The sequence below is a fragment of the Mastigoproctus giganteus genome, chromosome 2 (assembly GCF_048544385.1).
Source record: "Mastigoproctus giganteus isolate SK-2022 chromosome 2, ASM4854438v1, whole genome shotgun sequence".
NCBI classification, from domain to species: domain Eukaryota; kingdom Metazoa; phylum Arthropoda; class Arachnida; order Uropygi; family Thelyphonidae; genus Mastigoproctus; species Mastigoproctus giganteus.
This window is the reverse complement of record NC_143576.1, coordinates 42,125,072-42,151,615: the sequence shown is the minus strand read 5'-3', so window position 1 is coordinate 42,151,615 and position 26,544 is coordinate 42,125,072. Positions and strand designations below refer to the sequence as shown.

The following is a 26,544-nucleotide window of genomic DNA, read 5'->3' as shown; positions in this document are numbered from 1 at the left end:
CCTGGGATAATATCAAGATTGAGATCATTTAAGAAGTGTGGCATTTCAAATGACATAGATGGAACTGAGGACAAGCTAATGGATGAGAGTTTTGACAGTGATGAGTTGTATGAATTTTATGATGAATAACTTTATGTAATAAATTTTTTTTCAAATTTCGGGCCCCAAAATTAAGGTGCATCTTATACATGGGGAAATACGGTAATTGATCAAAATAGGACCTTTAAAAACAAATTATTGAGAAGGAATTAAGACTGAAGTGGAGTTCATCAGTTGAAGAATAAATAACTTTGTAAAGTTCGATATCATCTGCATAGAGCTGTCACTCAACATTAACAGGCTGAAATTAAGAACAGAGACAAGACAACGGTTAATTGAGATATTCAAATCATTAGTTAACGTTGGAAGATTTCAGTTACTGAGTAAATATGATGGAATATTAAATACAGATAATCAATTTAAAAAAATATCTGTCAGAGGAATATTTAGAATAAAAGAAATGAAATTATTACCCAAAGAAATTGTGAAGAGAGTTGATTCATAAATAAAAATCAAGGCAGGAGGGATTCCATGTGGGAAAGGAACAGATTTCAGTAAGTACACTGAAATGTAGTATACAGGATAGACTTTTTTTTTTTTTTTTTTGGCCTTATCTGATCTCAGACAAACTCAATACAGAGTTTTCCCTGTAACTTATTCCAAATTTATCAGCCATGAACACACATTTGTACAAATGTATTAAATAAATTCCCACACAACGGAACTACTTAATAACTATCAACATGCCTCAGGATGAGGCATGTGTAATTATAAAAGATTTAGCTCCTTTTCCAAACTTTACAAGATAGAAATAATTAAAGTTTCAGACAGGATTCAAATAAGGAAATGTTGCTAGTTATTGAGTAGTTCTACTGTGTGGGATATATAATACTTTTCACACAGTAAAATCTGCTTAACAAATACAAGCTGCATCCATTCAACTAATTTTTGAAAATATTTCTTTCATAACTTCCAGAAGACAATTGTACCTTCATATAAAGTTTCAAATTATATATTCATTTGTAACACCTCAGAAGCATAACTCCCCCTGTGGTAAGTATTAGTTGTAATTCATAAAGTACAGTTTACTGCAGTGGTTTTCGACCCTTTTTTAATAACGGCACACCCCCTACTCAATTTTCTCAATATATACATATATATGATATTTATTACAATAATATAATTATACAAATTATATATACAGTATATAATTTTATTCTTTATATAGAGGTACTAAGTAAACAGCAATTATAGATCACCACAATATTAAAAAGATACTGTACACCTTTTTATAATGAAATAATAATAAGTTTAAGTAACTTAAACTCAAATTACATGGCACTACTGATTTACTGTAACAACATAATTGGTGATATGTAAAATATCATTTCACATATTTTATACAATTAAGACAATCACACCTGATGGCCAAAATATACAGATTGTATTTGATCCCTTTTTATCAAAAATAATGTCTTTGGCCTTCCACTTAGCACTATCACCCCCCCCTTTCCAAACAATTTGTAGTTCAATGTAATATTATGCTTCAAAGGTCATTTTTCTATCCATACAGTATCTATGATTCATGTACCTTAAAAATGTTCTATTATACTCTAGCATAATCAGAGGAGTTTACAACTAAACAATGGTTAAACTTTGGTGTCATGAATTCCATAGAGATAACCTGTTTCCTAAACTTCAAAGAAATGTGCTGTAAAACAGTATTTTGCATTCATGTAGACTACTGTAATCTGCATCACAGCCACATAAATAATTCTTTCTGATTGATGATAGTAAGAAAACTAATGCCTGTTAGCAGAAATTGCCAACATATATGCATACAAAATTGAATAAATTTGCTTTTAATTTTAATCAAAGTTAATGAAACTGAATCAGATGTAGAGGATGTCATTGTTTTTGAAAATAATTTCACTCTTAAGGTTGAACAGAAAGTCAAAATGAGAACACAATTATCACCTTATTTAAAAAGTTTTACACAGAAAATTCCACAAATCTGAGGAACCCAGGATACAACTAAAATCCTGTTTTATAAGTATGCCACCATCTTTTGTCAGTAACTTAGGAAACCCTTATTAATGCACAAAATAAGCATATCTACACAGTGTGGTTTTAAAATATTTATATCTGATATTTTTGGGTTAGTAGATGAATGTAGCAAAATTTTTATATTTAGCATAACTATGGTAGGACCAACAAAGAAAAAAAAGTCATAAGCAGTCATTACAAGTTTGGGATAAAAATATTTTCCACAACTTCCTATAGTTATTTCCAACAAGATAGAACATTCATTTGCCTCTTAAGATAATTCAGAAGATTGTTATTTTCTGAATTATCTTAAGTGAAAGAACTCCTAGTGATGCAATGGCAGCAAACTTTTCTGATTTGTCCTTGGTCATTACATTGAAAATAGTTTCCATATAACAACTTGGTTAGACAATAGAGCTAAATGGTTTTATTCTAAAGAAAATTCCACAATTTAGTGTTGCCCACAAGGCATGTACTGCACCAAGAAATCACACTTAGTAGGCCCTATATTAAAGATTAGGAGAGAGTGATTTTCCTTTATCCTGGAAATTCATCTGTTGTTTCACAGAAATAAGTCATCCACACTTCCACTAACTTTCACCTGTCTCTGTATGGTAGGTACAAATTGTGCTTATTAGTGTAGATGGCAGCATTAAAAAAAAAAATCACTTTAAAACTGTTTGAGTAAACAGGACCCAGTCAGAAATGGGTGAAGTTGATTTAAGACCAAAACATGCTAATAATCAAGGGACATTAATAAAATAAAAGGCTATAGAGTAATCATCTTTTCTCAGGAATAAAATTTTCCATGCCAGATCTGGTTGGCTTGAAGAAGACTGTATCCTGAAAAAATTATGGACAACTACAAGCTCAAAGACATATTCAATGTTGAAGAAACAGGTCTATTTTTTAAATGTGTAAGTGGTAAAAATGGATTTTTAACATTCAAAAGAAAACAGAAAAATCACTTTCTCTCCGTAATTTCAAAACTTACAAGTGTGAAGCTTGTTTTCTTCCTTCCAAATACCTCATCTAAACTGTAGCCAATGGATCAGGGCATTATCAACAATTTGATAATGCCCTGCCATGGGCAGGAGCAGCAGTACATAGCACACACACTTCTTGATTAGACTGGGGTTCAAGCCCGTGACCGCATATTATCCCCTTAGTTGCTAATGCTCTTAAAAACCAACCAACCTATAAATTCTGTTATAGGTTGGAGTCAGGATGTGACAGTAATGAAATTTGTTCTTGAAGAATTTTTAGAAGTTGTATGAAATGTTGGCAGCATTTGAAAATTTGCCAGAAAATATATTTGAGTACTTAAACAAATGCAAACATTTTTTCATTCTTCAAAAGGTCATATTTTTGTATAATAAGTATTTCCAACTTTATGTTTATTTACTTTTTTTTGTTCCTTGAGTTTAGAATCAACTGTAGTGTATCACTAAAAGTCAGCACAATCAAGATAGCTTTATTTAGGCCAATGTGAAGCCAACTAAGGCTAAACAGCATATTATGTTTGAAGTGAAACTATACAGAGCATTCCTCAATTATATAACTGGCAGAGGCATTAAAAGACCCAACTTTCTCTCCCCACTCCCTGCACAGTGTGCATTCAATATTTTTTCTTTCCCTGTGATTAAGAGAAGTGCAAAGTAAATATAGTTATCAATAACACTTAACTCTAATTTTATGTTTCCTAAACTTAGCCATTCAGATTAATTACAACTATATATTTATTCCCTTTAACTGATAAGTGGCCATGTTTTAAATGTCATTTCAGGTACTATAAGTAAATCCAAAGTTTAAATAGCCATCTCAGTACTTATGGACACCACATTATATAGATTGTATGTAACTTGCAATCAGTTTGGAATTGGACTAATCAGTCACCTTTTTCCATTTAATCAAAAAATTATCCAAATTAAATTTAATTTCAGAATTTTATTCAAAAAAAAACCAAAATGTATTTATAAAATAAATTAGACTCACCCTGGGTCGTATTAGAACCTATAGTGCTTAGGTTGGAGGTTGATAAGATGAAAAATATTTGTTGATATTAGACTTCAACTTCTGTAGACTGTAATTTTCAGGAAATACGTATGAAGGAAGGTTGTTCCAGAAAACAGCAACTGAATGAATAAATGAAAAGTTGGACTGTTTTGAAAGAGAGTGTGGAGAGACTCCGTTAGAGATGAGTCATTAATTAACCTAACTGCCCTCTTCTGAATGGAATCTTGAAGCCTGAGAGAGGTTTTGAAGGCACTGCTCCAGGTGTGGGAACAATGGTAGGGCGGGTTTGGAAGAAAAGTAACGCCAAGAGCAAAAGAGAAAACCAAGTTTCTTAGATGCAGAGGAAGCAATATTTGTAATGTGCTTGCACCAAGAGAGAGATTAGATGTCAGGGCAATCCCCCAAAAGAGATATATCATTTTGCCTAGAAATCAAATCATCACTAAAGATAAGCATAGGAGCAGAATAATCCTTTTTGCAACATATAAGACAGGGCTGAGTTTTAGAAGGATTGAAATCAACTAAGTTGTCTTTGCCCCACTGGAGATCTGCATTTAAGGAAGTGGAATGCAATGTGCTATCATCGGCAAAACAACAGATAGGATTTCTGGTCAATGGAAGAAGGTCATTAATATGCAAGGGGAAAAGAAATGAACCTTGGGGGGACACCAGCATTAGTGGAGAAGTTAGAAGACAGTGAGCAGTCAGAGAGAAAACTAGATAGCCAATTACAAAAAACAGTTGGCAAACCATAAAGTGGAAGCTTGTTTAGAAAGCCTTTGAGATGTCAAGAGCAACTGCTTGTGTTTCACTGAATTTGTCCACAAATGGGTATCTACAGGTGGTAGATGACTTTCATCAACCGGGGAAATACCACCACTTTGCTTATTGGAGGCTCGAAGTGGTGAAAGCCATGTTTAGTCTCTAGAGCAAAGTTTCCGGCATCCCCCCTCTCCCCATACTTTTCCTTCAACCCATGCACGGTACTAAGTACTATAGGTTTTGATACCTTTCGTGTTTGGGGTTCTCATAAAAAAAAAAAAAAAAAACAATGCCAGAATATTAACATTGATCAGAAGGAAGGTTTCTAGGTAGTTTAAGAGTTGGCAGTTAATTGATTTCTCATCCTTTTTAGGAACTGGCTGGATATGAGGGAATAAGAAAGTGAAAAAAGGCAGCAAAGAACAGGAGCACAGATTTTGAGAACAAGTGGAGAAATACCATCAGGAGGCATTGAATGGAGTATGATGGGATGTTAGCAGATCTGGTTTTGACAGAGATGGGCAAGAAGAAAATTTTCTACTCTTGGACTGATTAATAACTGCTTTACATTTTCTGCTGATCGTTACAATCAGCACAAAATGAAAGTGAACAATTGGAAACAAGCCAATTACAATATGCAACATTCTTCTCTTGATCAGCCTTAGCACATTTATTGGAAAACCATAAAGGATTCCATTCCTACAAGAATAATTTCAGTGACACAATCTGAGCAAATTTTGACATCAGAAGTTTTGAAACAGCCATGAGATAAAGGCTCCAGTAGAGAAGAGACAACCACCAAGTTGTGATCTGAGATGCCTAAAGGACTGTATGGTTAAGATTATCTGGTAGGTAAATGAACAATCTGTATGAGGTCATTAGTAATTGCAAAACCTCGGCATCTCGACTAGCTGGAGTTGTGAAGATTAAAATCACCAAGGAAATCAAAGAGCTCCAAGTGATTACTGGATTTGGGAGAACAGTAGGGAGATTACCAAGTCTCTTACAGGGAATATCGGAATGGACGTGTTTGGGGGATTTAAATCTTTTTGCAGATAAGCTTGCTCTATTACTTTGACAATTCATGGTGTGGGGGGGGCATGATGTATGAAGTAATGCAATTTTTGGATATGGCCTCGACAATGCCCTCCAGTCACTAGTTGATCTGGAAGCCTCCTAGAGAAGTTACCAATAGGTTCAGTCCGGCAAACACCGTTTTAGAGCTGTACCCTCAAAATGTAAGGAAGTTTGATCTCACCATGATGTCCATCATATTGCATATGGAAGAGATGAGGGAGGGTTGACCAGAACTTAGCTCTGGAGACTAAACATGGGTTCCTCCATGTGGTGTGGGTGACCACGGGGATTACTAGCTGTCCAGACTTTGCCAAAACAAGTACAGCTTGTCTGCAACAACCTCAAGGACCAAAATAGTCCCCTTGAGAGCGTAAACACCAATCACAGCACTTTTCCCATGATTTGGATGCATCCTGAAATTCCTTCGTTATAGTGTTCAGCACCAACTGCAATTCAGTTTGAATATCCTCTACACTGTCAAATCTTCAACCCTTCAGCTTGATTTTCATTCTTGGGAAGAGGAAGAAGTCGTGGGGGGGGGGGGAGACAATTGCCAAGTTGTTGGATGCCAAAAACTGCACAACAGCAAGAGATGTGTGGGCCAATTCTTTGTGCACCATTTCTCCCAACGGCTTCCCTTAACCATCACAGAAGAACATGGCACTGACAGTCTGGCCAGGAGGGACAAATTCCTTATGGATAATCTCAGCATGGACTTCACATTGATCCTCACTTGTCAGGATTTCTGCTAACTTCACTCAGTAACCATGGCACAAACATAGCCATGGTTACTGAATTTGTCCACAAATGGGTAACAAAGCCAGAATATCATCTTCTCATACTCAACTAGTCTGACACATGCCACAGATGGTCCAACTGCAGTCTTCACAGACCACTACCCAAACTTTTACATTTTCCAGTGGTGCTGGATGATGAATGCCCAAAGCAATCGTAGTCATCAACTGACATTCAACCACTGTTAAACCAGCAGTAGGTCTGCTGCTGTATCATTAAGAAGGAAAGAAAACTCAATACAAGCACATTGCTCTCTCACATCAGCCATCGCCAACTACACATAAATATTCAATGGTTCACAAAGAATGTATGCAGTATTACCTAGTGCCACAAGTAATGTTGTGTGGGAATTATGTGACATAATTACCACACAACATTCAAATTTCAGGAACATTTGGGTAGCACCTCACAGTCTTACAAAACATGCAGAGAGACTACCAAGACTGCCTAAAGCTAACATCAGATTAAAATTATATTTAATCTATAAATTTATTTTTTCCATACAAATTGTATGGAAAAAATAAATAATAATTGCTGGATTTCTATTTGGAATGGCTTAGTAAATATTTTTGAAAGGCCTAAATATAAAATTTCAAGAAAATCTGTCCACTAGGAGTTCCTCTCTCACATGCAGACATATGGTGAAGACAATAGGTGCATAGGTATATATACAAAAACACCAAAAAAATTACAAAGTTACATTTTTAACTGATTTAAAATTTAACCAACATACCATCACCAGGGCCAGGACTATGAAACATGGGCATCTTCTCACTAAATATGATATCTGTATATCTAATAAGATACTCTGTCAGTACTGCTTGAACACCAACAACATGCAGGGCACCAACTCCACCACCTTCCACATCTCTGGATCTAAAATGAAAAGGATATAATGTATACCTCTGCTTTCTCACTAACAGACAGTATTTATTTTATGAGTTTCTTAACTAGAACTTTATTACAGATTCTACAACTTCAAAAATTAGTTCACTAATTACTCAGATACCTGATTTTATTGAAACAAAATAAAAGAACATCAGTGATTTCAACCCACTCCCAGAGCATCATAAACTAATGTTGATAGAAAAACTCAAGCTTTCTTCAAATAATAATACTAAGCAGTGTGTAAAAGTGTATGTAGACCTGACCTGATTCATACGGAAGTTTTGCATTTAATGGTACATTGGCAGCTTAAGATATAATTCAAAAAGTCAAAATAAATACGATAACCTATAAACAGGTTACCACAACAAAAACGGTAATAATATAAAAGGATAAATTTAAATGTGTTTATAAATTAATGAAATGTAAAATCATCTAAGATCTGGTGAATCCAAACAGTTCAGGAAGCCTATTAAAAGACTGTACATTAGTAAAAGCAAGACAATCTATAAAAATATAACGAATGATCAAAATAGTTTTGAAGTTCTCACACATACATGGGTCATCCATCCACAGCAAAAAAAAAAAAAGTGTTGCCTTGAATAACAGTCTTAATCTAGCTTATTTGTAGTCCATCCATGCCCACGATCTTACCACTGAGAGTATAGTTTCTTGCATTTGTGGCTTGAGAACCAGCAGAAGAGGATGTTAAATCCAGGACACGGTTGAAAAAGCCTGTAACACGCTTAACAAATCAATATATCTTTGGTAATGTAATGTCCAGAACTAATTCTATTGTGAGGACACCACTTTGTGTGGAAGGATAGCAGCTGTTCCATATATAACATTAACCAAGCTGTCTGTGTAGATTAGTGGGAAGTCAGAATATTGTTGATGCAATGAAAAGAGTTGCTTGTAAACAGACAGTGGAGGCACAATATGGCCTTGGCAGCCTTCCCTTTGAACTTGAGGAAGGAACTGCCTTGTTGACTGAGCAATGTTTACCTCATTTAACTTGGATCCAAATAAGGATCACACAATGATTTAAATTTAAAAGTGTACTGCTTATGAAGTGAAGAGAAATGGCTCATTTGCTTCAACATAAAGGATCTGGACATGAGGTGTACAAAATGTTCCAGTAGCAGTAGATAGAGTTGGGCTGGATCCAACAGTCAAAGTGCAATCTCTAGCAGAAGCATAAACCTAGGAACATCATTACACACCTCATCCTTAGCTGACAGATATGTTGTAAAGAAAGTCTAATTCTTGTCAAGATAACCCTAGGAAGTCAGCTTCTGCAACCACTCAGATGCCCAAACCTTTATGATGATAATTGTGTCTTCTGAGACAAAAATCACTGGCTTTTTACAGTTGACAGAAGTTGTTCTGTGACAGTTTAATTTTTATAGCAAAAAGGGTGACAGGTAGAACAGATCCTTGTGGAATCTTTCCACTTGCGAGGAGTTTACAGACTTGAACTAGGTAACCTCTAAAACCAAAGTTATGGAGGTCTTGTAATTTGGCAAATTAATGCCAAACCAGGCTGTGTCATATGCCTTTTTTTGATATCAAAGAATAATCAAGTCTTCTCAGCTTTTGGAAGGCAGTCATTCTTGCCTTTCACCAAAAATCCAGAGATTCGAAGATAAATGACCTTTAGATTGTATTCAAAGGTATTTTATCATTTCATAGTGGGCAAACTGCATGTGAGAAAATAAGTGCCACTTTTTCTCTTTTAGGGCCAGAACTTTGTGGAGAATGGTGTTATTGCAGAGATTTTTGCAAAAAATCTCGACAAGGTCTTCTCTCAGTCGGAAGCGATCATTCCCATGTAAACAAAGAGGGAGGGAGAGCAAACAGAAAGGTCAATGGCAGACAATATATGGGTAGGCAAGTGATAAAAAGTGTTACATCTGCAACACTAGGCTCTCTTGCAGATTTTTAATGAGGAATTCAGTAATTAATGGACAAGCATATAACAGAGAATTATTAGTGTTGCTGGATGACCTAAGAAGTTTTCATAAGAACTAAGTTTACTGAGATAGCAAAAAGAATGTCCACAGGGATTAATCCTGGGTCCAGTTAAGTGGATTTTAGAGTCAACGATGCAATTACCTACATAAATAATTTTGTTACTAGTTCACTGGAGCAACAAACATCTGGTATAAGAAGAACAGTCTTACTGATTTCTAGGTGTGAGCAATAACAGAGATAAAATTAAGACCCTATACTGGAGACTCCTTTATAAAGGAGTCTTCACTCAATATATTAGATGGATGCTTTTAACCATAAGTCAAGCTTGTTGAACAGAATAAAGGCCTTGCAGGTTCTAGCTGGCCTACTGTATGCTATTAAGAGAGTTAAGCCATGTCAAGACAGTCAGGTGATTTATAATGGTATTTATTTAAACTGAGAAAGAAAGAGGATACACACGGAATTATTAAGAATATAACAAGACATGTGGAATTCATCTGAGAAGGACTGATTAACATTTAAATTTTTACCCAAAGTTAATCTAGTAGATTGTAAACTTAAGCCTTAACTAAAGATTTCTGCCCACAATTTATCCAATAGGAATGAATGAGTTCTACGTTGGTGGCCAAACTCATTCAGTCAGCAGCCATATAGTTGACTCCCTACTAACAAGTTACACCAGAAAAGGGTGAAAGATGAGCACTGTGTCTGGAACCCAGTCAGTTCCATACAATGGCTGAAGAGATAATGATCGGATGCCACATATTATGGGAAACAGAATAATGTATACTGGTTTTTAAGAGAGAAACAAGCATGATATGTCTTCTCTTCTTTACTTATTTATTTTTGCTCTTTGCTACTAAACTTTCCAATAATGTTTTTCTTTCCCACAGTAACTACTTACTCTGTGATAGATAAATTTAAATGAATAAATAACTCACATCCACAAAACAGGAATGTTCATTACAATGAAGTGTCCACACCAAAGTAGTATTTGATCAAACATAACTGTAAGAGAGCAGTAATAAATCAACTGGAATTATTCCATTTTGTAGATAATCACCTATACGATCAATAACACTTTACCTATTCAAGAATAACAACAAAACAGAACACACTAGTATACTGAATTGTCAATTCTAACGGCTTTTGAAATATAAGCAAGACAACATCAAATAGTACTGTGTTTTTTTATTTCAACCTGTTCAATAATTATTATCATATACAGTGCACTCTTGCACATATCTTTTTTTTTTAAGGTCGCAACAAAAAATAAACCTGGACATAACCCTTATTCCCTGATATATAGGAATTTTGCTAGCAGGGAAAAGGAGGTGATTGTCCCTCTGTATAAGGCAATGGTCAGGTCAGGAGGCCTCTTTTTAGGAAGGATGTAGATTTGCTTGAGCGTGTACAGAGAAGGGGTATGAAGGGATCCTCTTACAAAGAGAGGCTTAAGTTCTGCAAATTGCAGTGGCTGGAGACTAGGCACCTGGGTTGAGCACGCTGAATTCTGATGGGATTCTTCCACTTGTTCAGATGTAGAATAGATGTGTGGTTACTTGCTGGAACAAACTTCCATCTGTCGTTGTAGAAGTTGATAGGTTAAATAAATTTAAGGAGGGAATGGTTGTGTGAAATTTATATATATATTTTTTTGGCTGAAGCTCATACACTTGCTTTCTTGCATCAAATGCCACTACTACTACTCTTCTTCTAGATTTTTGGCTTTGGGAAAGGGGCAACAGATAGTAAATTTTAGGAATCATCAATCATGCACTTTTATTTAATTTGAACCTTCCAAGGTAGATGTGTCTACTATTCATTGTTGCACTCAGACACTCTCCTTAGTTTTTTTTTTTTAATTCAACATTATTTATCCACTTTCTTTGCTAGTACAGTAAGCCATGCTGAAAATAGCAGCATTATTATTATATTAACAGTATGTTTATTCACTTTAATGAAATCTTTTTAAAAATTTATTTAAATTTTTTTCTACTAAAAAGGCTGAAGATGCCTAAAAGGCAAGTACAGTAGGATTAACTGGGAGGCTTTTCAACTTAATATTGCTTCATAAATAGAAAAAAAAAAGTTATCTGCCAAAAATTCATGGAAAGTAGCCTCTTATGTGGAGGGGGGGGCATGCTTACAATACAATAATGGGAGTTTATGATATATATTGCTACTCTACAACAGGACACTTAAAACTCATTGCTTCTGAAGTACCTAGTGCAGAATATCTATCAATATCAGCATCACTTTTCCAGTTTTATTCTTCTAAACAATTGATTGCTGCTTTGATTCTAGGTAACTGTCAAACTCAACACAAAAGTAATGATTTAAAAAAAAAAACACTTTTGTTTAATAAGAAATGCATTTCTGGTCAACCCTGAGGTAACAGAGAACCTATCTTCCGCACACACTTGGCTCAACGTAAATGTGCTAGTCTTCTGTGTCAACATATACGTTGCTGTTCATCACTCATTTAAAAAGATCTAGAAACTTTTAGACACATTCTCTTCAACTAATGCTGTAGTTAACTAGCCAATCTCAGGCAGATAGAGTAGGGTTATTCCCTATAGTTATTCTAGGTTTTCAGCCTACACATAAACACCAGTGCTATTAAGTTAACAATAATCTAAATATGTCAAAATATAGTAAACCATTTCCAATTACAAATTTCATCCAGCTTTCTCTATAGTCACATCTGTGAAATGATGGGGCTCTTGACTGCCTTCTCCTAGCTTTGCATAAAATTCCATCACATATATTTGTCTTAAAACATAAGAGAATATCTTTTTTTTCCCTGCCATAGAACAGTAAATTTCTTAAAATAGCTATGAAACACAATTACCCTGCACTACTGACTTACCATATGCCACACCACAATATGATGGAAGTACCTTACAAGCAAAGAGTGCTGCTTTTGACATACCCTTTGTACTGCAACTAAACTATTTTTTTTTAATTAATTATTGTCTGTAATACTTAAGTCATTATTACCATTTATTTTAATCAGATTCTTACAGTAGATGGAAGAATATAATTAAAATAAATAGTAGTAATTTTTGTACAAATATGGATTTTAATTGGGAATTCTATTTTACCTCAGTCTGTATCAAATATATCATGTCCACATTTTACTGTAATATGAATTTATATGACTTATATTCAGCCATTTTTGAATGTCAGACATAGCAAATAAATACAAAACAAGACGTTATTTCAATGCTGGTGTTTCCTATGGAAGTAAATCGATATGGAATTCCATGCCAATATTGGAGATACTCATTGTTTTAATACAATGGTGAGAAACCTTTTTTGCACAAGGGTCAATTCAGATGGAAAAAATGTTTGTGAGCTGCATAATATCTAATTTTTTTTTTTTTTATCATTGACATTACAAATTGACTAAGGCAGTCACTATTGTACATAAAATATAATGCACATCACTGACTTAAAGCTTTCATATTGCATGGAACAAACTCAATCTATTGTTGGCTCTCTCCATAGCGACAGTAAAGAAGTATAGATTAGAGCAAGATTTCAATGGTTATTTAGTATATTGTAAAGTTTTTTTTTTCGGTTCAATTGTTTGATTTTATTAATATTATAAATATAATCTTTTGAAAGTTACTTTTATTAATAATTAGTAAACTTTATAATGGTTATTACAAGATCCGCCTTGAACACTTCGGCAGAGGGTGCAATGGTGATTTCCAGGTGTGGTATGTGTTCCAAGGTCAACCTAGTGGATAATCCTAACTCACTTGGAGATTCTTTTCTTTGTCACGATTTTAAGTTACAATTTGAGTCACTGAAAAAACGGGTGCTTGCCTCAAGAATAATGTAACTGGAAGCTCATCAGGGACTCAAGACTCTGGTTTAAAATGACTTAGTTTTATTAAGAGACTCCATTGTCAGGGAAACAAGAAATATTTTTATAGTAAGAATACTGGCAAAGGACTGGGTTATAATTTCAGGAAAGGAATTTAAATAAATTTTCTATATATAATCTGGGATGACCAAACGGTCAGAGGAGTTCACAAGATAGACATAATACAAGAAACAGCACTGCATTCAGCAGTCACAGACTTGAACCCCCGATCACTCAAGGCAGGTGTACTTATATACCCGCATACCTAACCACTAGGCTATTTACAACAGCTTAAGATGTTACATGACCTCTATTAACCAGGTAGATATCCCACGGACAGCGAATACAATTGGTATAACTTTAAAACATTAATCACAAAAGCCTTGAATGCATATATACCATTAAAAAATACTCCACAAGGAGGATTCCAAGTTGGATGAATAATGAAGTTGCCAGATTACTTAAACAGAAAAAGACAGCATGGAAAAGTCACAGAGCAATAAAAAGTATTGAAGCCTATAACAGCTACAAATTGATCTGTAATAGTGCCACAGAAAAGGTTAGGCTAGCAAAAAGGGGGACAAGGAATTCGTCACATAATAAATGCAAAGAAGAGGAGGACAAACCAGATCGAACCCCTGGACGTCGGATAGTATTAGATATCCCAGCTGAAGTTGTAGATGAACTCAGCAGTTACTTTACATCAATGAGAAATTATGGAAGTGAAGTTGAAAAAAATGTAATTAATGATGTTGAAATTTCACGTTTATTTAGCGAAAAAACCTTCGAGCTTACAGGGCAGTAAGGCTCCTGGGGTTGATGGCATATACCCTATAATCTTAAGGGAGGTGAGTACATTGAACCATTGAGGCTAATTATGAGAGCATCACTGAGCTCGGGAGTGATTCCGTTGGATTGGAAAAGTGCCAATGTATCTCCAATACATAAGGGAGGTTCTAAGGGTGAAGTGGGAAATTACCAGCCGGTTAGTTAACTTCAGTAGTAGGGAAAAAAATCATAGAGACTATGATCACGGGTGGAATTCTGAAGAATACTCAACATGGTTTAGTAAAGGGAAAATCATGTTTACCTAATCTGGAGAGATGGTTTGTTTGTTATTTGGTATTTAGGAGCATTAGCAACTAAGGCCATATTGCTCCGGGATATGCGGTGGTCATTCCTGACCTTTCCGCATCCTCCGTATTTGGTGGTGAAGGTGGAGAGATGGATTTTGGGAATAATTTCGACATTGTTTATTTGGATTTCAGCAAAGCATTTGACTCAGTCCCACTGGAACAGGTTGGAATCACAGGGAAAATCCTTAGTGGATAGCTGGATGGTTTCAGGGCAGGAAGCAAAGGTTTGTAATAAATAGTTATTCCTCAAATTGGGTTGATGTAAGATGTGGGGTTTCTCCAAGGACCAACCACTATTGTTTTTGATTTTCATAAGTGACTTTGATGAAGGGATAGAGGGGGCATGTGAAGAAGAAAGCAAATGTATGAGCTTATGCATCAGCCAAAAAAAAAAAAAATATCACACCATTCCCTCCAAATGCCTGTCCAGTTCCTCCTTAAATTTATTCAAGCTATCAACTTCCACAACGACAGATGGAAGTTTGTTCCAGCAATTAACCACCCGCTAGCTAAAGGCAAATTTCCACACATCTATTCTACATCTGTCCTTTCTTAATAGATTGGTAGAGTAGTTAACGATTGCAGCCAAGCAATGACCTAGAGAGACTTCAGGGATGGTTAGAAAAATGGCAGCTATGCTTTAATCCAGCAAAGTGTAAGGTATTGCACCCAGGGAACAGTAACCCCAAAATAACTTATACACTTGACAGAGTTGAACTAAAGCCAGTAGTGGAGGAAAGGGACTTGGGTATTACGATACAGTCAGGCATGAAGTTCTCAGAGCATTGTAGAATGGTTGCAAGGCTCTGAGAAGCATAAGCAAAATTATCAGGACAAAATTTTCACAAGGAGCCATAATTTCAAGTTATAAGGGAGAGATGGTTAGACTGGATTGCAGGAATTTTTATTTTAGCCAGCAAGTTAAAATTACTGGAATAAGTTACCTACATGGGTGGTAGAGGCTGACAGTTTGGGTAAATTCAAAGTTCAGCTGGATAATTACCTATGGGAGGAGGGAAATGCACAGGTTGTCCATTTCCTTTTCTCTTATTTTTTGGCTGGTGCAGCATAGGCTTCCTTGCACCGTGTGGCCATTGCTAATACTAATATTATATAATACAATACAAATAATAATATAATACAAATGGATGATGGGACTTTACCTACTAAACTGGTTTCTCAGGGTATATAACTGATTAGTTATGCCAAGCTATATGATCAATTTATGATATTGATGATGGTATATCGGGCTTAATGTCCAAGTTTGCAGACGATACAAAGGTTGGCAGGGTTGTCAAGGACACTACTGACACTATGCTGCTGCAACAGGATCTGGAAAGGTTGAGCAGATGGGCTGAGAGGTGGCAAATGAAGTTTAACATTGATAAATGTAAAGTACTACACATGGGAAACAGCAACCCCAGAGCAACGTATCAACTCTGTGGTACTACACTGACAGTGGTAGAGAATGAAAGGGACTTGGGGGTGGTTGTGCAGGCAGATATGAAGTTCTCTGAGCAGTGCAGACGGGCTGCAAGAGTAGCTCATGGAGTATTGTCAATGATGTACAGGAATTTTTCCAGCAGGGATAAGGAGGTGATTATTCCATTGTATAAGGCGATGGTCAGGCCACACCTAGAGTACTGTATACAGGTCTGGAGGCCTCATTTCAAGAAGGATGTAGAGCTGCTGGAACGAGTACAGAGAAGGGCAACAAGATTAGTGAATGGAACAAAGGGGTGCTCTTAAGTTTTGCAAATTACAGTGTCTGGAGACTAGGCACCAGCGAGGTGATCTGATAGAGGTGTATAAAGCCTTGAATGGTTTAAGCATGCTCAATGCTGATGGGATTCTTCCTCTAGCTCAGAAAAATCACCTGAGAGGGCATAAATTCAGATTGAGGAAAGACAGATGTAGGATAGACGTGCGGAAATTTGCCTTTAGCCAGCGGGTGGTTGGTTGGTGGAACAGACTTCCATCCCTTGTGGTGGAGGTTGATAGCCTAAATAAGTTTAAGGCTCAGCTGGACAGGTATTTTGAACGAACAGAGGGGTGAAGTGGAAGTGGGTTTTTTTTTTTTTTTTTTTTTAGGCTGATGCTGCATAAGCTTGCTTTCTTGCATCAAATGCCTCTACTAATGCTAATGCTAATTATTGTAAAGGGTAGCATACACCTAATAAGGTGGTTACTCAGTGTATATGAATGAAAACTTTTGATGACTTAATTTATATTCTGATATTTTTCCTTGTTCCTGAAACAAGATAACAGGTTGCATTTTGCTCATCACTTTGGCTAAGGTAAAAAGAAAGCCAACACGAGAACGATGAGATACGTCGGATAACCTACTTGGAAAATTAGTTTCCCGACACCGGACTCTAGCGTTGCTCGCTTGGTAAACAGACGGTAGGTGTTATCGGTCTAGAGCCGAAATCGAGAAGGATATATTGATTGGCGGTGGGTGCGACAGACGACAAGCTACTGTGTATTTATGAGTAAAGAACAGTGCATAATAGTTTTGTGATAAACAGTAAACAGGAAATAGTAGCGATGAATCTTTTAAAGATGGAAGAAATTTGTAAGGAAAACGTTGGTTGATTTTGTTGATGAAAACTAAATTAATAAAAGTTTCATTCTGTTCTTCATTATGTTTTTTTCTCATTATTAAAAGCAGATTTTTGGAGTTTATGAGTGTTTTTACTATACTGTTGATTTAGGTTTGGTTACAAAAAAGGAAAAGGTTTCTTTATTTTTCATCATATTTCGTAAGCTGACCTTAAATGGTAGGTTAGGAAATAATAGGAAAAGAAAGAAAGATTCTTTATATATATACATATATATATATAGTGAATAGCCATTGAGGTGTTGATTGAAGTTATGATACAAGTGTATCCACATGAGTGTCTTTAAAAATTAAAGTACTGTAATAAAAAATTAATATTTTGTTTATAAACAATTTATACACTAGTCCACCCATGATTCTAAAGAAAAAAAGGTTAGGTTACCCCTCCACTTCGGGAGTAATTCAAGTGGAGGTAACCTGACCTTTTTTCACCATTATGGAAAACGTTGATTAGGACAAGTTACCATTAGTGCTACTAAAGTGATACTAAACCGATGTTATCATGTGTTGTGTTCGCGCACCAATCATCACATCGTTTGCCATGCCTACTTGTCAATCAATATATCGTTCTCGACTTTGCTCCAGACCGATAACACCTACCATCTGTTTACCGAGCAAGCAGCGCTAGAGTGCCATATTGGGAAACAAATTTTCCGCACAAGTTATCCGACATTTCTCATCATTCTCGTGTTGGCTTTCTTTACCTTCACCATCACTTTTTATGGTTCCAAAGTAATATGAATATTTAAGTAATTAAGCTGCTTTTAGTTAGGCTACACACTTAAACATAGCAAAATATATGCAGTGTGCATTTTCTTTTATGAATGAATATAAGGACATTTATAACTTTATGAAGGAAATTAAATGATACAGTAAAGCACAGTTAGTTTATTCCTCCCTCTGCATATTGGGGGGGAAGCAAATAACATTTCTGATGTGATCATGCCAAAAGAGAGAACAGAAATCAGGGTAATCCCCAATAAAGATATGTCATGTTGTCTAGAAATCTCATTTTATCAAAGATAAGCACAGGAGCAATGCACTCTAGTTTTAGAAGGGTAGATATTAACTAAAGAATTACCTGGAGATCAGCATTTAAGAAATGAGGAATGGGCAGTGTATATTCAAGAAGTCAAAGCTGTTTGTGTACAGTAAGATTTCGAAAACTGGAAGTCTGATATAATTGGAAAAACTGTAGCAAGGATTTTTAATCAGTGGAAGAAATTATATCAGCTAAGAAATTAGAAGACAGAGAATCTTGTGTCATCACCAAGTGGCCAGAGAGAAATCTGGCTGCCTAATTGGGGAAAAAAAAAAAAAAAAAGGCAATCCATATGATTGTAACTTATTTAGGAGACCTATATGCCGAACACAATTAAAGCTGAAATATCTAGAGCAACTTCTTGTGTTTTGCAGGTCTTCTCCATTGAATTTCTTCAATCGAGAAGTACTGCAAAGATATCACAAGCTTATAGACCAACAGAATCTACATTAATGATCAGATGGAAGCTTTTGGAACACTGCAAAAGTTGGGAGTTAGACTTCTCTATTACTTTGGAAACAGTAGGGGTGAATGCAACAGGATGATAACTAGAAGGTAAGGGAAGAATTCTGTGCCTTTTTAGGAACTGGCTTGAGAAGGAAAGATCATCAAAACCAGACTGCAAAAACAGTTATGTATTCCTGGTATATAAGCATCTACTAGAAATTATTATTTCCTGCTCCTTCAGAATTGAAATCCTGAAAAATGGTTTCTGGTTGAAAATTCAGCAATTAATTTGGGGTAAAAAAATTGGTTCAAGTTGCAAGATAGGTCCTTTTGCCATCAGGAATATGCTTGTGTCTTACCTACAACCATTCCCCTTTCTGATCCCCACCGAGATAAAAAAAATTTAGAACTAATTTATACATGGCCAATAATATCTTCTAATTTTTTGGGTAAGTTTCAACTTTTTGTCAATAAACCTTGAATAAGATAAAATATGTGAGCACCACTCTTTTGGATCACCCTCATATATTTATAGTATGATATCCTAATGAGATCAGTCAGTAGCAATTATAAAACACTAACATTTGATACATGCTCACATCTCTTCTATCTTTTCCCCTCTCTTTCAGACCACTTTAAACATTTGCTGACATCTATACTTGAGCAGTTGCATTCAATGTGTTCTAATTTTCAGAATGTTAAGGAGCAACTCCTTTAATATATGCTTAAAAAGTAAAAGTCTGGAATGAAACTAAAAGCAAAGATTTACTTTTGGGCTGAGGTGTAATTCAGAACAAATAAAATTGCATACCAAGCACATTGCTGCACATAAGGTAGTTGTCAATATATGTACCTTTACTTTCACAGCACTCATTTACTGACCACATGTATTTGTTGTGACTATATCACTTTGGTACCATTTAATGCTTATATCCATCAGACACAGCAAACATGTTAAGTCATACATAAATAATTCTTTTAAATCAAATGACTAAAATAACACCAATAGCAATTTAATAAACTGAGCAATTTCTAAATTAAGAAAAGAAATACAAAAAAAAAAAAAAAAAATTCATAATAGGACTTACTAAAGCATAATTTTTTTTTTCTCACACTTTGCATCACTATACTAGAAGCTGCACAGATCAGTTATAAAATAAATATTATTATACAGCAATTCACATGAAGAAATTTATATACCTACCCATAAATATATCCAAGGTTGCAGGAACAAAATGAAAATTATCATTTTCCAGAATCACTCATGTAATAATATATATATATTATTATTAACTTCATCTTTGATAATGCTAATTTTTTTTCCACTTGAAAATACAGAATCAATGAAAAATATCATATTTAACAAGAACATAGTTACAAGAATCATTCCACAAACTTAGTGTTTTGTTTCTACAGGAATAATTACACTTATAACAAAAAATGTTTCCTTGTATGTATTTTGTCTGCCAAATCCAATGGTGTCATTAGTTTTTCTCTAACATCACTTAATAATGCTTTTGCAATATTTACTGTATTACGTAAGGGTACCCATTTATAACAGATTCTGCAGAACTCTGCATAAGTTGTAATTTCCCTAAAGGCTTGTTTGTTTGTTTATTTGGTTTTTAGGAGCATTAGCAACTAAGGCCATATTGCTCAGGGATATGCGGTGGTCATTCCCTGACCTTTCCGCATCTTCCGTATTTGGTGGTGACGGGCTCGAACCCCGGTCTAATCAAGAAGCGTGTGCTACGCACTGCTGCTCCTTCCCACCTGGCTACGGAGGCGCCTCCCTAAAGGCTTATGCAGCAACTATACGTGCTGAAGTTGATTGAAGCAAAAAAGAAATGTTCGATGAACATGTAAATAGAATTATTTTTTCTTTTATCTCATGTGTAGGAAAAATTATAAAAGCATGCAATTACAAAAAAGGGAGGGGACAGGCATAACATCAGCAAGTTTTACCTTTTGAGCATCGGTGCCAGAGTCAACATCTCCAGCTGATAACTATGCCACTGTGGAAATTTAGAAATTTAGAACACATCACAAAATTTCTCTGCTGCTGCAGAATTGGCACTGGCAACCTCACTGCATACTAAGTTGTGGAAACCAGCGTGACACTTGAACCTATTAAACCACCCCATTGCTTGCCCCGAACTTGGCTTGAGGTTCGCTGAAGATATCCTTAATATCTTCATAAATATGTGTTGCTTTTGCTTGAATGGTCATCAACAGTCAGGGCACTCACTTCTGAATCTGATTTTCCATCTTCGATATAGCACCTGAACACTGTCTTGGGGTCACTGTTGATCTTAAATGAGTTGATCCTTTAATATGTTCTTTTACACGTGCAACAGTATTCACCATTGAAGCAGTGTGACCTAATTCCCTTGCTATAGATGGCAAACTTTGTCCTGCTTCGTACTTTATCATTTTCATCTTCATTTCTAAATCAATTTTGTTTCGTTTCCTAGCACTCCCACCACTTGCACTTTCTGCTGGTCACTTTCCCTTCATCCTCACAATAAGTAAATAGAAATCAAGAGAAGATTCTGAAAATTTATTTAAGTTTTAATATGACTGAAGATTTCAGTGAAGGGGAACACATTTCACCATAACATAAAAACCCACACAATTCCAGTTATCAGGATTATAGCAAATACAAATCGAGTTTACTGCCCATTTATAACAGACTGCACTAACAGAAAAGCCCAATAAAGCAGAAAATGCAAATTGTTTTTATTGTTTTATGGTTATGACCTCCAGAAATATTCTTTAGAAAAATATCAACAAAGCAGTTCAAAACTGATTCTAATGTGGAACATATGATAACGAGTTGTTGTTGTTATTTGGTTTTTAGGAGCATTAGCAACTAAGGCCATAGTTGCCTTAGTTGCTCCGGGGATATGCGGCGGTCATTCCCTGACCTTTCCGCATCCTCCGTATTTGGTGGTCACGGGCTCGAACCCCGGTCTAATCAAGACGCGTGTGCTATGCACTGCTTCTCCTGCCCACCTGGCTACAGAGATGCCAAATATGATAATGATCAAAGGGCAGCGCTCCACTATAAAAATGAGCTTTTAGAGAGATAAATAACTTAGTTCTATAGCAAAATTTCACCTTCCAAGGTCTTGGAATTTAGAAAAAAAAAAATGTGTTATTGGGTTCACATTGTAATGTTTTCACAATACCTCCATTTATTCCTGTGGAAAATACAAAATACACTTCCACGATTTTTTTAAGTTTGAACCGGCCGGCAAAAACTTACAAAAGTCGAGTATTGCGTAAGTTGGAGAGTGCCTGCACAGTCAGTCCTCATATAACACATGTTTATACTACACGAATTCAATCATACATGATTTATAAACAGGGCAACGATATCATGTATAACACAAACTGAATTTGCTTATGCACGATTCACCTGTGTTTACAAGAAATGGGAGTCGAACACGGAATCACCCCAACTGAATGCAACACAATAGGAATGAAGAGAAGATTCTGAAAATGTATTTATGTTTTTTATATCAGTGAAGGGGAAACACATTTCACCATAATAACGTAAAAATATACACAATTCCAGCTATCGGTATTATCACAAATGCAATTAGATCGAGTTTACTACCCGTTTATAACAGATTCCACTAGCAGAAACGCAACTGGAATTGTTTTACAGTAGTAACACCCAGAAATGTGCTTTAGTAAAATGTGAGCTAGTGAGGTGTCAATAGTGTCTCTGCCTTTACTGCATTGTTTATGTGTATCAAGCGTGCCTCCTCATTTTGTAATTGTGCTTTATTCCCTAAAAATGAGTAAAATACTTAAAAGGTGTGAAAAGGAAGTGTCCTGGTGAAGACACTACAGATTCAGAGAGAAAAAGAAAAGCAATAGATAGACAGAGGCGAACTGGGTCAAAAATTCATACCCAGGAAAATTTGTAGCAGCCTCATACTAGCATTTATGGCCAAAATCACACTGGCTTCCGGCCCACCAGGGTTTCCTCGGTAAGGCTTATGGCCAGTCCGCCTCTGTTGATAGAGAAAAAATATGAAATTGTGAAACACTTTGAGCAAAAAAAAAGACCATGTGATGCAGAGACCAGGCAATGCAGAGAAAATAAAAACAACTTTCATAGCAGGAACAACCCAAAGTGTAATAAAATCCATTAGATCAAGACACAAAGTATTGGAAGAGATGGAATGGCTGTCATCTGTTTGGATAGAAAATCAAACAAAGAACAAGTTTGCTTACGATAGAAGCAAAAGCATTAGCAATATTTGATTACATAATAGTCGTAATAAAATACATACGTATTTTATTATGATTATTTATTGTGTTTGCTAATGTTTTGGTCACAAATGTGTGTTCAATCTTGGGTGGTCAGCACATAACCCTATTTTTACCATAGGGCCTGTTGTTTATATTGCACGAGGGTTTCTAGGAACACAACTATTGTGTTATACGAGGACTGACTGTACTGCCAATACTGTGATATATAGCTGCCAAATGAGGGTACCAGCTATCTCCAGACTCGTTCTGTTTGCAGATATTATGCCAGTCTGAAGCATTACATGGTTGGTGCCAGCACAGTTAGGGAAGGACACTATGTGGTTGTTTTTATATTAAAACCACTCTTATACCACATTAAAATTAATAATATAGTTTATTACGCTGTTTGCCTACATTACTATACATTAAGGTGACGTTTCGGGTATCTTACAATACCCATCATCAGACCAAACTGCTGGGAGAACAGAAAAATAGAAAGGGTTAAAAATTTGAATATTTTAGAATATTATAACTTACAAATTATGGTTCTAAAGTTTTGAGTTTTGAATTGTCATAACAATAGAAAACAGGAAACCGGATGTGCATACAGGCAGGAGGCACTTGCCTTATACATGTTTTTACATTGTGGCAGAATACCTGTGAATTTGTTTTGATTTGATTATTATTAGTCAGACAAGAGCACCTTTTCGTAGATAGTTCCAAGTAAAGTTTGAAAGCTGTGTTGCTTCACAATGGGAATATACACCCATTCATGCCTGTTATGCAGTATGTTCATATCAGAGAAGACTACTGAAATGATGCATCAGCAACTTAAATCATATTGCACTGTTGTATATTGTCTGTACAAGCATGTGTTCACGGGTCAATTTTCGTGTTGAGCAGGCTGAAAAATCCTACTTCGTCCAGTCATAGATGGTAATCGAACCCTGATCTCCCAATAGGTGACAAAACCATTATACTGTCACAGAGGACTATGGAAATGTAAAGCATATGTTAGAGACCAAGAATAACCAGTATAAATGGAATGTCTGTGGGAACTTCAAGATTCTGGGGGTTCTTCAGGTGGGTAACCAAGAAACAGGGAAACCAAGTTCCATTGGTTTCTCTGTTAGAATTAAATCGTAGTCTTGTGTGCACAATGTAGTAAACTATCCCTTGTTCCAAGAAATACTCTTGCTCACACCACGACATATCAAGCTGGGACTAGCCAAACAATTTGCTAAAGCATTAGTTCATCAAGATGATGCCTTTAAATGCTATAATTTATAAAGTCCATTCAAAAAAGTTATCAACCTAAGTAATAAAAAAAAAGGCTATTTTTTTCTTAATATAAACATCCTCCATTTTAAGAACAAAGAGGAAATACCTGGGGGGAAAAAAGAGAGAGAGAGAGAGAGACATTTCTTTGTTCTGGTTTCTGAAAAATCTATTTACAGCTTCCTTAAGGTTAGCATCACTTTAAAATTGATGTCCACACAGTGACATCAATTTTAAAGTGATGCTAACCTTAAGGAAGCTTTAAAAATTGATGTCCACACAGACACTTCTTCAGATTTCTGAAAAGAAAATAATCACTAGAGGCCAGATCTGAACTGTAGAGTAAGTGGTTTAACACTCCTAAAATCCACAGTCTTTCTAGCAAGAACAGCAACTGCTTTATGACACTTCTGTGCTTATCATGAAGCAGCAGGGCACCTCATGTCAATTTTCCTCTTTTCTGTTCCTTTAATTTTTGAGAACAGTGACAGGAATTTCCACTGACTGTTTTCTTAAGTGACATGTGGTCTATAAAAAGAATTCCTTCCCTGTCCCAAAAAATGGTGGAGGGTTGAATCCTGAATTTTTTTTGGAAGTGACAGAAGTCAGTAGGGTTTAGTTATTTGAATAATAAGAAAAAGAAATGTGAATTTCCGTTCTACAGATCACAATGTGTCATCTACAAGTAGTGTGCTGACTATTTGTAGCAAAGACCTAGTTAAGTGGAGAAATTGAGAGCTCTGTAAAGTAGAAAGAACTACAATATAAATCTGAAGCACTATGAGATCACTTGAGAAGAATGCTTGGCACCCAGCAAGAAGTGACATGCACACATGTTCACAGAAGATTGTCAGTACCAGCCCCTCAGAAACATTACATTTTTTGGTACATTTCTAGAGATGTCATCTATGCAGTTTTGACCTCATTTAAACTGCCTAGACTAAATTTTTAACTGGTATTCAGAAGGAGCAGTACAACCATACACAGCTTGCATGAATACTGTTTTTTTTTTTTTTTTCCTTTTGGTCAATTTCCTTATTTTTCCAAAAATCTGATGATGGCCAAATGCTCCAATTTCACAACATTCATATTTTCCTTTGGGTTGGCCACATTAAGCTCTTCTCTTCTTCCATACTTCACTGTATTAAGTTGGACCTATGAAAGTAAGATATATACATTTAATTTATGAGAGTATGATAAAACTATAGTTTCTTATATATTAAGCATATCTATCATCAAGGCAGATAACTTATTGAATGCTCCTCATATGTTCCAAAAATTGAAAAGTTTTATTGATTCACAAGTACTGGAAGAAAAAATGCCCTTGTAGTGAATGGCTTTCTGGGAGACGTTCAAATTCAATTACATATGCTGATGAATGGTCCTCACAATTCCTAATTAATACAAATTAGGGATTGTGAGGATCCTGCTTTACTAAATCTGCCACTATGAGACTGATGGATGATCCCCATTACAATGCCCTTAATTTGGTGACATGCACACAATCTTCAGATAAATGCAGTGATCTTAGCCTGAGAGAGAGAGAGTCAAAAGCCCATACAACCAACAGCAACTGATAATTTAATTCTGCTAACAAGAGTAGAATCATTCTTCTGTAAAGTAATTATGGAACAACTAATGGGCAATTCTATAGGAACACATGTAAATAATGATATAATATCAAACAAAAAAATACCATGACATAATCTTCTAGAATACACAAGTCATATATAAAATTAATAAAGTCATTACTGGACTTCACTGAATGTTCAGAAATTAAAATCAAAAATTCTGCAAAGTTGCAAGTCAATGAAACAATTAAAGAAACAATAGGTCTTAGTGGCAAAACCAGTATGAATTTCGAGTAAACCCTAAAAAACAGGGAGGCATACAGCTTATGATATTTTTCAACTCATCTGAATCCACTGAATGTTTGAACATTCAGTGGATTCATAAACACTGACTCAGAGACAGAAATATCCTGTAATAAGCTCAATGCTTTCTTGTGATAGGAAGATTTATCCAACCCTACAGTCCTCTTACTCTTGACAGTGGGAAAGATTACCAGATTCCTGTCTGCTTTAATTTGTTGCAAGACAAGACAATCTTATCTTTTAGAGAGACTAAACACTGTTGGACAGGTATTGCAAAGTAGTATGACAGCCTTTTGTAGTCTGATTCTCCCTGTACTACAGAGAGAATCTAAACTATAGAGGGCTGCTTCAAGTCCCACGGCTGCAGTGGCAAATGGAAGTACCTTGGGTACAATTGCAAATTTATGCTC

General features: G+C 35.6%; 1 protein-coding gene across 9 annotated transcripts in view; it reads right to left on the bottom strand.

Annotated features, from left to right (window-relative positions):
* Window positions 1-26,544, bottom strand: part of CdGAPr (GTPase-activating protein CdGAPr) — a 514,430-nt gene that overhangs the window by 33,418 nt on the left and 454,468 nt on the right. For 8 of the 9 annotated variants that reach the window (XM_090388748.1, XM_090388774.1, XM_090388766.1 and 5 more), the window contains one exon: window positions 7,469-7,611. In XM_090388748.1, the coding sequence (XP_090244874.1) occupies window positions 7,469-7,611 (143 nt within the window). The remainder of the gene's footprint in view (window positions 1-7,468; window positions 7,612-26,544) is intronic. The other variant, XM_090388756.1, reaches the window with a different exon arrangement.